We start from the raw sequence: 12,827 nt of genomic DNA, 5'->3' as shown, positions 1-12,827 counted from the left end.
TACATTTTAAATCTATTTGTAAGAAGTTGGCACATACATGATTTTAGAAAGATATACTGTAAATTGTAGAGATCGATCGATGTGTATGGGTTTTTTTTACGTGTGTGTGTTTTTTTCAGGGCCAATGCCACTTTTCTAGACTCTAGATCAGACGATATTTTTATTTCTTTCCCCCAACGTTACAGGATATGAAAGTAAAGCTGGTGTATCTGATATGCAAATCGCAGAATGAGGAAGTAAGAAAATTTAACTTGGCTCTCACAGACCCTTTGGCACGCAATGCATTAATTTTTGCACAGCTTTTTAAGGTGGCAACGAGATATCGGGGCTAATTAAATACTTTATTAAAATGTTAATACTTTTTTATTAGATGCTCTTTTTTGTCACAAAGTGGGGCTTTTACAGTATATTTTTCAGAGGGAAAAAGTTAATTTACAAGAATAATGCTGGGTACCTCTGCTAATAAGAACATAAGACATACTGTATATTAAAACACAGCCTAATATCTGTAGCTGTGATGATATATCTGGACTCTATCTCTAAAAATTGCCATGTGCAGTTTTTGAACAAGCTGTGATGGGCAGAACTGACACTTATCGTCCTTCACAGCCTATTACATTCCCATTTGCAACCATTTTCTAACTTATTCTAATCTGTGTCCAGGCCAAACAGTCCCTAGCCACCCTCACCAAGGACGTCCCGAAGCGGCACTCCCTGGCCATGCCCACCGAGGCAGTGGTCAACGGGAACAATCAGGAGTGGGTGATGCAAGCCGACCTCCCCCTGACCGCCGCGATACGACAGAGCCAGCAGACGCTCTACGTGCACACGGGACATCCCAGCGACAGACAAGGTAACCCGCTATCCCCTCTGAACTTTGTCACTCTCTCACGTACATGGAGCTTCAGCCATTGGCCCTGTGCATGTGGATATGTTGATGTGGATTGGACGTGCTTCACTTGTGTCATCCGTACATTCCCGACGCTCCAGAGACGCTCCACTCCATGCTTCTGTGGCAGTGAACATGGTTTGGCTTTAGCTTATGCAAAACACGTGAAAATATTGGTTTGTGAACAGATTTGTGCAGTTATTTTAATACATTTTGGGATTTTATTTATTTATTTTTCAAACATTATACGCTGGCTTCACAAAAGTTTTCCTAATGTTATGTTTACATCCAGCTAACGGCTAAACTAAACCGACATTTTCTATAAAAAACATTCCACTTCTCAGTTTTTTGCATTTCGATTGGGTTTTTTTGTCCCCATAACACACAAAGAGAATCAAAACTGGATTTCACTGTCAATGCAATTTCATTTCAGTAAGTTTAAATAGTCCAAATTGTGTCCACTCTGGTTATTAGTGTTTTGAATATCTAAGTTAATTCTGTTTACGTCTTGGTTTGAATGGGTTTAACTAGGTGAAATTCATTTACTTGTCAGAATTAGATAGTTTGACTTGTTTTGAGATATTTCTATTTCTCTTATTTCAGTGATTTCAACATATTTTATTTTATAATTTTGGATAATATTGGGGCAGTGTACCTGGTGTATGTCTTATAAACATGAAAAACAGAACTACTACTACTACTACTACATTTTTAAAAACTCTGGTCCAAAGTTATTCCTCACTTATGCATTCTGAACATCCTAATTATTCATCATAATGAGTTTATAAGTGCTTTTCACTTATCTCAAAGACCAGAGTTTCGTCATAACCGTAAAGCTAAAAAACAAATAGCATACCGCAAAGTGTAGTTCCTGATTATTGGACATTAAAATGCTTTATAATTAGGGGCAGACAACAAGCAGCAGACTTATTTTGACCTTGAGTGCTGCTTATACAATATCTGCACTAAGGTAAGACACATTTTGCTCAAATCAGGTACAGAGATTTTAATTTTCAAATGTAATTTTTCTATAAAATGCACAGAATCTTGATAGTCTTTTGCGTTTCATTTTCTCACTGTAGCAACTTTTTCCACCAAAACTGCCTCACGATACTTTCTAACAGCACTATGACTGCGTGCGCCAAACAAAGTGAACTAATCTAAAGTTTAGTCAGCCCACCCTGCCCTGTTCGACCTCCTCAGACTGGGTTTATTGATGGAGGAGTCAGGGAGTCAGGAGGTGTTCTCATAATTGGACACGGCTCAAACAGGGGCAGTGCAGGGACATCACGTACACGCTAACGGCCGAGCATCTGTCTCTCGGAGGACATGCACAGTCGCCTAGCAACAACACAAAAGCAAATAATCAGAGAAGTTTGAAAATTGTTTATGTTTGTGGAAAGCAAAGGAGGTTTGGAGGTAAGATGCCCCCATAATGAAAGATGGGGGAATAAAATTGCACATATGGACTTGAAAGTGCAATTTCAAAAACTGTTGCGGCAAAGATGAAAGTAGTTTGAGCAAGCCCTCATAAATTGCAAATTACGACTACGCACGGTAGAATTCATTTCCTAGGTTGAGGGAAAAAAATGAGACTGAATGGGATTACTTATGCATTTTTACAATCATTTATTTGTTTGGTTCGCTTTCTGTTCAGCTATATTGGAATCATATCACATAAAAACTAAACCGCTGGAGGCAGTTCTAATTGTAGAATAAGAATGCATTTGGCAGTCCAAGTTTGACGAAAAATAAGGCAAATTGCCGAGAAATACATACAAACGCAGACAAAGACAAACACAAAGACTAAGAGACTAAAGGCACGTTACAGAATGTCATTTTAAGAGCTTCAAAGTTCATTTTTCCCCAACTGTAGACTTAGAGTGATGCAGAAGCAGCTGTCTGTGACTACATGGGAGGCATTATCAAAGATGGTTACACTTTAAAGAGGGGGATATTACACTTCTATGGGGTGTTATAACACATAACACATAACACATTTAGATCACCATGTTTCCTTTTATTCTGCATTTGCCAAAAACACCATATTTAATAAGTGCTAAGTCACACCCCCTTCAGAGAGCTATCATATTACAACTGCCGTGCTTTTCGCTAATGAAACTTTTGCACAGTGCATCAAGTTTGTGTAGCTGCAGTATATATTTAGCATCATTCTTTTGTATATCTATGGTAAATGGCCGTGTGGGAGTATGGGTGACATAGGTTTGTGGGCTGAGCTTTGGAGAGGCATCGTACTTCTAACGATTGGACTTGGGAGAGATTGCAAAAATATACGTTATAACATTGCAGAAAGCTCCAGAAAGTAAATTTTACATAATACCCCCCCTTTTTTTTCTTACTTTATAAAGCAACCGACCCAACACACACATCACCCTCATATCTCCTTCAAGCCCACATACTACCTACAATAACCTGTGACACTGTTGGCTATTGCTGCTCCCACCCTCCCATCAGCCCTGTGCTTTGTGCCTCTCGTCCCATTGCAGTGGCGGCGGTTCGGGTGAGCCCCTGTCACTCCCGCCAGCCGTCTGCCCCATCCGACGCCTCGGCCCTGGACGCAGACAGGTCCTCCACGCCCAGCGACCTCAACTCTCCACGCCACCGGACACACTCTCTCTGCAATGTAAGAGCCGCCCGCCCCCGAAACATCACAAGTAATCACGTTTTTTTTGTTTTGTTTTGTTTGTTTGTATAGACTGCTTTTCCTGCTTCTCCTGCTGCCACCACCACTGCTGCTGCCTAGTCATTCTCACTCTGGCTTGGTTCACTTTTTTACTTTGCAAATGAGTTGTGTTTTGAAGAGTTATGTAGAGACAGCGGGCTAAGGCTTTAGCCACTATTGAGAGATAATAATAAAAGAGGGACTGAATACCTAAACTCCTCCCAAAATCACATATCAAATAGAGCTGCTGAACTGGGCAGAAAAGAGTGAGGGGGAGAGTAGGTCTGGACATAAGAGGAACAGTGTAATTGGTCCAACAGGATCCACACTTTAAACTCCGCCCCTGCAGCTTGGTGTTTGGACTCGCAAACATCTGGCTGTGATCAGGGCAGAGGCACTTGATGTCACCAATTACCTGAAATAAACAGTGACCACCAAAGTCAGGACACACCATTTTTATACATTTTGACCATAAAGCTGCAAAGTTTCCTAATTTGCACTGAAATAGCGATTTTTTTTATTTATTTATATATAATCTTTCATTAACTCTTCTATTCAGTCCATAGAGTGACTAAGGTGTCTACAAATTCTTATGGATACCTTGAGATGTTTCGGCCGCTGTGACATGTCTGGTCAGCTAATTTAAACAGATTTTGGCGCTTTTTACTTGGAGCAGCTGATAAACAGCGCCATCTGCTGTCTAACTTAACTTTATTTCAGGTGTGAGAAAGTTAGTACGCCCCTCTATCTCCATTCACAGTCTGGTGGGAACATTTCTGGATCTGAATGGCCTCCCTGATCCAACATTAGTACTGTTTTTATCTCTGTGCTTATGAACTTAGCGTTGTCCAAGTCCATAAAGTGATTTTTCCTGGTTGGAAACTTGGTGCTTTGCTTGATACTTAATGACTCAGATGCTCACCAGACGATTAATTGGGATGAGGGGGCATATCAACTTTGTCATACCTGAGATACAGTCCTGAAGAAGTCGAACTCCAGATCGTGCTGTCGTGCAACTGTATAAAGGAAGAAGACATCAACAAAATCTGTTTAAATAAGATTTTTCCCCCTCCAGCTACCACCGATCAAACAAGAACAGTGTTAGATTCCCACAGACAAGTAGGGTTTAATATCTTGCCCAAGTACACAATGGCAGAATGGAATGACAGGATTTAAAACTTGGGACTCTACTCACAGCAAAGATTATTTTTGGATGGCACTGTACTTGAATTTTATTGTCAGAATTAGTTCATTTTAAACAGTTTGCAGTGGTCCAAAGTTATTCCTCACTTACTCTATGCATTCCGAGCGTCGTAATTATTCACAGAGATCAGCACAGACCGTAACGTTAACAACAATTACCATGCTAACGGACACTTCCTGACTAGCAGACAATAAAGTACTTTATAATTAGATGCAGACAGCACGCAACAAACATATTCTGACCTCATCCGTATTGGGCAAGACACATTCTGCTCAAACACATGGCGGTTTAAACAAAAATAAAGAGCCTTTTTCCACTATCTCTACAAAAAGTTCCCAAATGCTGTTTTCCCTTCTCTTTTCCTCTGCACTAACTTGTCTCTCAGTTCCTTTTCCTCTGTCTCCCCTCTCACTCCTGTCCTATTGTCTTGTATAGTCCCTCGAAGATTTGGAGGAGGCGAAGCGTAAGAAGAAAAAAGAAAAGATCGGTTTGGGTTCGCTGTCTCGCGTCTTCACCCGAGGAAAGCAACGCAAGTCTCTGGATCCCGGTCTGTTCGACGGTACTTCAACTTCAACCGATTATTACATAGAAGAGGACGCAGATTGGTAAAACTAAAGCACATTATGTCAAAGCGAGCCTATACCACAGCCCACCGGCATTATGGGAAATCTACTGTGAGTGGAAGTGTGTGAGAGAGAGTGAGTGTGAGACTGAAGGGATAGTTTGATGTTTTGTATTTATCCATTGTTACATGTTGTGTAGGGCGTTGTTTTCCAGGTTTGGAGAAGATTATTAGTAAGATTATTTATCGTATGTGCAAGTAAAGTATGAACATTGCACTTATAAGATAGAAATGTTTTCCACTGGCTAACAAAAACATGAAAAAAACTCAAATTAATGTTTAAATGGAGAATTTATTGTATTTTTTTAGTATAATTGTGACTTTAATTCAGAATAATAACTAGTTCTAGTTATTTGACTGGAAACAAGGCATATTTTCTTTTTATTTCAAGCTAAATTATGTAAGCACAATTTTCAAATGTATTCAAATTGAGTTAGGGATTTTTATTTTATCATGATTATATTATCTAGTTTAATATTTTAGCAGTGTAACCTGCATGTAATTTTAATTATGAATTCTGAATGTCTGTTTTCTCTTCCAATTGGGAGAAAAAATCAATTATAGTCCCTCAAATCCATTTTTTAAGACTTTGCTGATATATCATAAACCCTATTAAAACACTGTTGCTATCCCCTCAGCCTCACTGTGTGCATGTGTGTGCTCTGGTCGGGGCCCCTCTAAACCACCGGACTGCTGCTGTAAGTAAATGTACAGTGTAAATAACACGGACACGACTGCACAGCAAACCAAGGATTCTCAACATGCTGTGTGCGGACCTCCAAACTCCAAAACGTATTTTTGTGTCTCAAACTGAAACTTGAAGGACTGCTGTAACCTGTAAATAACATTGTGCTTGTAAATGTGTCTCCCTGTGTCCTGAATGCATAACACAATCACTGCAAAAAGGAATAACTACAAGAGATACATGTTTCTGAATTCAGAATTTGACTGCTTTGGGCTATTTTTTATTTATTTATTGAAAAATGTAGCAAAATATACTTGAACAATAAAAGCAGAAAAGTGATGTTCAATTTTCAGTGTAGGCACAAGTTGGGTATGACTGCTGCCTTTGTTGTGAGTAAATAACAGACAATATAAATTTGGGGGAAAAAAGAAAATTGCAAAAAAAATAAAAATAAAAATAATAATACTTTTTTTTTTTTTTTTATCTCTGCAGCAACATACAAAAGCCAAGTCTATTTGAGTCCAAAAAATATGATTTTGCCTCTTCTAGGCTACAATCCTCTCCATATGATATTTTATTGAAAATATATTTAGAAGAAAAAATAAGAGATTTTTCAAAATTGAGTGATTTGTTTTTGTAAATTAACCTTTATTTTCTTGATTGAATCAAGAAAAAATATTGCAAGTGATTTGACTTTTTTTAAGTAATACATTAAATTATATAAAATGCATTTTATAGATCTAAATTATTTCTTTCCAAAATTTGACCCATGTGTTGAAGAACTATAACCATGATTATGAATTCAAGCAAATTTCTCTCATGTAGCTACTCCATTATTGCAGTGTACCGGTTATTTTTGGTCTCCTTTAACGTAAAAAAAAAAAAAAAATCCCTCTTGTTTATTGTCTTGCTTGGTCCATCCCTTCCCCATGACTAAAACAATTTCCTGTGGGCAACATCAGACTACCACAATCCTGCTCCAGAATTCACCACAACAACCACAATAGCCACAGAACCCGCGCAGTCAAGGCGAGGTCCACTTTGAATCACAGAGCATGCACTGTCCAATGCAAGGCCAAATGTCCGTCCAGCGTCCGGTTCTATCTGCTCTGGAGATAGAAGCCGCTGTGTGACCTGCATGTACATGATCCCAGTACTTTAAACTGATACTGTGGGCTTTTGGGCACTTTTGGAGTATGTGGTACATGTGCACTGTGTGTATGTATGTGCTGGTTGTAGATATAGGTGCAATGTCCCCTTTTTCACAGAGCGGCCGGGCTAGTTCTGGTTCTCTCAAAAAGCATGGAGCCGCTCTTCCCACACTATTCGCTCTCTATGAGGGTTTAGCAAAGTTTTGTTAGAATAAATCAGTATTTAAGTATCAGACAGCGGAAAAATCAGATTGTAGCGCTATTTTAACATCATTCATTCATTTTAATCTCAGTTAGCCTTTGATGCAAGGCACAAATACCTACTTTTCTGAACACAACAGTTTTTCCCAGTGAAGTATTTACGTCGTAGTAAAGGTGTTGACATGCTGTGTGATTGTCTATAACTTGCTGTCTGCTGCCTGGTATTGAATTATAGATTTATTTTAGCACGACTTGGCAAATTTCCAACACACAATGAATGGAGCTGGAAGTTCCGCTCCGAATTTTTTGAGAGAACCGGAATTATCCAGGCGGCTCCATGCAAAGGGCCTATTGTGTGTTTTCTGGCAGTGCCGTCGCTTCAGGTATATTACATATAAAGGACTACTGCACTTTAACATATTCGGATGGTAGTGCCAGGCAAGTCTTTCATAACTAACACTGTTGAACACTCCTGACAGTAAATTAGTACAGAATTAATATATTATACAGTGTCACAATCACTTAAGTAGACTTCACTTTACCATATACCAATAGTGCAAAACTTTTATTTTTTTACTTATAGCAACAACCATCTTGTTACATTTAAAATAATACAACAACAAAAAAAACTCCTTACACTTAAAAGAAAATGTTATATCACTTTGACTTATTCCATTTGTAAATCATTTTACTTGACCAGTCACACACTCAAATCCATTCTCACAGATTGTTACTTATCACTGGAGCAGGTCAGTGCCACTTGCCAGTCAATTACACAGCAAAAACGCTAAACACTGTTATTTAGAGGTGAAAGGAGTTACCATAGTTCATTGTGAAGTATACAGGCCAAGGATATCTGGTAGAAGTCTTTTGCATTTGAATGGCACAATGCACAAACACTGGCTGAGGGAAGGTCTTTGAAAGTGCTGCTGTTTAGTCCGAGCTAGTGTCCGATTTTTAGTCTGAAACTGTAGCAATTTTATGCAATCTAAACTAGTCTGAGTATGACCAGTTGTGCGACCTGTATGTGGTTCCTGTGCCAGTGCACCAGTACCTCCACAGCCTCTCCACAGTCCCACAGCTTCAGTTTAAATGCATGAGAACCCCAGCGCTGTCTGTCCAAAGAGAGGCCAGTTACTCGCTCATATGTTTATTCATGACTCCTCCGGATCGGACCCCCCCGTGTGAGCCGCTGTTCTCCTGGACGTGTGCTCTATTTTAGACACACAACTCTCCCACACAGCGAACAATCGATCAGTGATATCACATATAGTCAAGAAAACCAGCACACGCTTTTATGCAAAATAGCACTTATTGTGTGTTAACAAAATAAATTGCTGTGTTGTGTTGTTAGGCAAGACAATTTTTTTTTGCAGAGGTTTACTGAAATTCCATAGGTCTAGTAGTGTAATTAAATGTTTAATAGAACCTATCCAAGCTTATCTTACCTATATATTACGATTATCTCTAAAACAAATAAATGCTGTAGGTTATGTCTTTTAATATTGGTTTGCGAACATTTTCCTGTATCAGTTTAGACCACACCCACACATTCATGATTTTCACTCCAGTTTCACTTGACACACACACAAATATCACATTTATTTCATTTTGATCAGCCAGTAATTCAATAAGCCCAAAAATCTACCATTATTAAAACCATGAATCCAAAATAAAGCGACGTGTTGTTTACATACTACCTAGCCTACACATATTAACCGACTTGTATGAGCTTATATTAGTGTTTTGTTATCACAGGGGCCCTGTCATTGTCCAATGTGGCTCCCAGTCCAATTTGGCACCTTTTTTGATGTACAGTAACTCATTTTAAACTTGCTAATTGTCCGCAGTAGCTGCACACAGCCTGTTGCTGAGCTTAAATGTCTGTCAGAAATAGAAGCAAGCAACTGTGTTTGACCGTAATTATCAAAGTTAGCTTAACTCAGCTCTGCTCGTTTATTAACAGTGTAAATACATAATTTTCCCAGACTTCGAGCAACTATTTGTCAGTAAAACAGTTTATTTTCCAAGAGTAAATCTGCAAACACACTTGATCATCCGAAGTACGGTTACTATAGCGACTTCAGCACTTCCGCCAAAGTGTCCGGGCACGTGCGGTTTGAAAAATGGTGCCAAATCGGGTAAGTTTCCAAATCAGGCGATGGCAGGTCCCATATTTTGCCCTGAGCTATGGAAAGCCTATGCTCGCTATGCTATGCTTGCTTGCTTGCACATGAAGTTAGCGAATCACTTTCATTCTTTATAAATACAACCACTTTAACTGTGTCATTTTGTCATCTACAGCAGAGGGCGCACATCAGATTTTGTACTTTTATTATAACAAGTGCCAACAGTGAAAGGTTACAAGTCAAGCTCAAGCGGCTAATCAAAATGTGAGTGAATGCAAACCTTTTGGAGTGACCTTTCGACCCCGGCTAAAATCAAACACCCGTCCAGACCAGAGAAAAGAAAAGGCAATTAACTTCCGTGCCAAAGGTTAATAACGTTAGCTTCAAGCAAAAGACAAGAATGGATTATTTGGATGATTTCATGTTTCAGACGGAGAGGGTGAGGGAGTCTGTTGTTGCACACAGGAGAAAAATGATTGCAAATTAACACGGTATTTAAAAGAAAGATCAGATTAGATATTTTTTATAATTTTTTTATCCAAGTAAGAGTTTAATAGTTTTGGTTTGTGGAGATGGAGCTATAGAATGAGAGTTATGGCAAGTTAAAATTGTTGCACAAAAAATATAGGTCATCTGTTAAATATATGGTAAAATGTAAACTCCTCTTTGGGTTTATCCATGTTTTTTTCATTTTTATTTATTTATTTATTTTTTTTAAGTTCTGGTTTATTACCTTTTTTAGCCTTTTTTCAGTCCCAGTAACAATACTATGTTTTTGGATTTTGACCATACCTAATTCCAAACAATCAATGGCTTTCAGAATGATGAAAATGGCAATTAACAATTCAAGCCAAAATGTACCTTTTAAATGGCCAACCGTCCTCAAAATGGCACCATGTAACAGGAAGCTAAAACATATAAACGCAGTGTAGAAATTAAACGTTTGAACTGATCAAAACATTCGAATAATTTTAAAGGTCCTATATTTCGCAAAACTGACTCTTGTGAGATTTAAGTCATGTTATAAAGCTGTTAGCTCATCAAAAACAGACCTTGAGTTGTGTTTTGTTCCATTCACACATGTTTAAGTAACTCTTTATTATTAGTCTGTTACATCTCCAAAGCTCAAAATGTTCTGTTCCACCTTGTGATGTCATGAAGTGGAAGTTTTCAAGTTAACAGCTCCTTTTACCTTTAGTTCAGTAGAGATTGGCAATTCCAGGGCTAAAATTATCCATATGATTCTAATGAAGCTGTATGGAGTTTAAAAACACAGCTGAGCACTTCCTCTATCACTACTCAATGACATCACAAGGTGGAACAGAGTGTTTTCAGTTTGACTTAACCTAATTATGCAGGGTTTGTGTGTGTGAATGAAACAAAACACAACTCCAGGTCTGTTTGTGATGATTAAACAACATTAGAACATAGATCAGAGAATAGCGTAGTAAGACCCTTTAAGAAAGTGTATCCATTTTTTATCCACTTTTTCTATTTATAAATTGCAATATTTTCCAGTATTGGCATCATCTATTTGAAAGTATGACACTGAATTCGTCCATGGCGGTATATGTTTTAGTAACTTTTTTTCTGTTTGTATTTTTCTTTTCTTTTGTTTTGTTTTTTTTCTTTTAAGGTCTTTCTCACAACTAGGTTTCACCTCAAAATATTAGCACAATGATACTGGCTATATATATATATAAAATATATTATATAAAATACATGTATTATCCTCTGACATAACTCTTATGATATGGCTCCTTTAAACACCTCTTGGGCACATATTGTACACTGTATGTATAGGAACTTTATTTCAAAATATCACTGTAAGAAAATGTAGGCAGTGTATTCTGTTATTGAACCAGCCTTACGCCTCCTGCTGACATATCAAATACTGTGTCATGTTATGTTATAAGCCAAGGTGATATTTTCTTTACTTTCCACATATATTTTTTTGTAAATGCAACATAATTATTAATATTATTACAATGAAAGACTTTATTTAAAGACCTCATACTTGTACTATGAGGTGTTCAGATGTTTTAGGAACTTTTAAAGGCATGGAAACTCAAAAGAGAGAGAAGAGTATTTTAAAAATAAAAGTGGACAAGGTCTACCCGTGGCTGTCCTCTCTTACCCCTGTGTGTTGTGTGTTATCTGTTGTGTATCTGGCTTTAACCCTAACTCTCGCCTGAAGGGCTTCCATTTTAACATGTGTTCTTCCCCTGGCCTGAACCTCCATCTGCACCAGGGGGTCCCAAAGCAGCCAACATGGCCTCCTGACTTGCTTTATGGTTTACTCTAAAATGCTGTGTCTGAATCCATAAAAAAATACAGTAGAATATGTTTGCTCTTCAAAAATATACTTTGAGTAGTATGTATTTAGTTTCATTTGTGTATAGCTAGTAGTTAAAATGTAGATTTTTGAACATAAGATAAATAGCGACTCTGGTGGGACTCGAACCCACAACCTTTGAATGTCCTTGCATTTGGAAGCCTAGAAGTCCAACGCGCTCTCCATTGCGCCACAGAGCCCTTCATGACAAACTACAACATTATTAATAGGGAAAACTGTCAACCACCAATAACAGAAGAAATTGATAACAATATTTTAATAAAGCCAAAGAAAAGTATAATTTTCTAAAAAGTACTGGTTCTGGAAAACAAGCTGTTAACGTACGTGAGTCGCTTTGCTCTTTTGTAGTGGAAGAACAAGTACTCACTTCTGTTACTTAATTAAAAGTACACATACCGGAGCAAAACAGTGCTCAAGTACCACATGAAAAATCTACTTAAGTAAAAGGATTTAAAATTGACTTAAAGAGTAAAAAGTAAAAGTATTTCACGTAGATTTTGACATCTTATGAGACTTAACATTTAGTGATTTTGACTGATCGTTTTTTCTAGTTGTTCTTACTTGTATATTGTAGTTTGCTCAAATTATGAACATGTCAAAAATAAACCCCTCAGCCTTTTCTGCAGGTCTCAATTATCTCAATTATAAAAAATACTTTTACTTTTCAGTCCTGTTCAAAAATGAAAGTACTTGATGCCTGCTCTCAGAAGTAAAAAGTGCTCACTGTAAAATGTACTTTAGTAAAGTACAGAGACCTCAAAATTGTACTTTGCATCTGATTTGTAACAGTAACATTTTAAGTTAGGGAGTGGATTCAGACACAGCTTTCTCGGCACATTTAAATCAATACAAGGACCGGGCGCCATGTTGGACATCGTTGGACCCAAACTCACATGTCAGCACACGG

The 12,827-nt window shown here is 37.9% G+C and overlaps 1 protein-coding gene and 1 non-coding gene across 8 annotated transcripts in view; one reads left to right on the top strand and one right to left on the bottom strand.

The window, feature by feature from the left end:
- kazna (kazrin, periplakin interacting protein a) overlaps positions 1-12,827 on the top strand; it is a 216,403-nt gene that overhangs the window by 192,093 nt on the left and 11,483 nt on the right. For 5 of the 7 annotated variants that reach the window (XM_055222893.1, XM_055222894.1, XM_055222892.1 and 2 more), the window contains 3 exons: positions 664-853; positions 3,397-3,533; positions 5,212-5,335. In XM_055222893.1, the coding sequence (XP_055078868.1) occupies positions 664-853; positions 3,397-3,533; positions 5,212-5,335 (451 nt within the window). Of the gene's footprint in view, positions 1-663; positions 854-3,396; positions 3,534-5,211; positions 7,397-12,827 lie in introns of those variants that run through there. The other 2 variants (XM_033969850.2, XM_033969853.2) reach the window with 1 other exon arrangement.
- trnar-ucu (transfer RNA arginine (anticodon UCU)) lies at positions 12,008-12,099 on the bottom strand. Its single transcript is given in 2 exon segments — positions 12,008-12,043; positions 12,063-12,099. It is a non-coding gene; the product is annotated as a tRNA-Arg (tRNA).

Source organism: Periophthalmus magnuspinnatus, chromosome 7 (assembly GCF_009829125.3).
Source record: "Periophthalmus magnuspinnatus isolate fPerMag1 chromosome 7, fPerMag1.2.pri, whole genome shotgun sequence".
NCBI classification, from domain to species: domain Eukaryota; kingdom Metazoa; phylum Chordata; class Actinopteri; order Gobiiformes; family Gobiidae; genus Periophthalmus; species Periophthalmus magnuspinnatus.
Note: the sequence above shows the minus strand (reverse complement) of the source record. Positions and strands in the feature narration are given on the sequence as shown.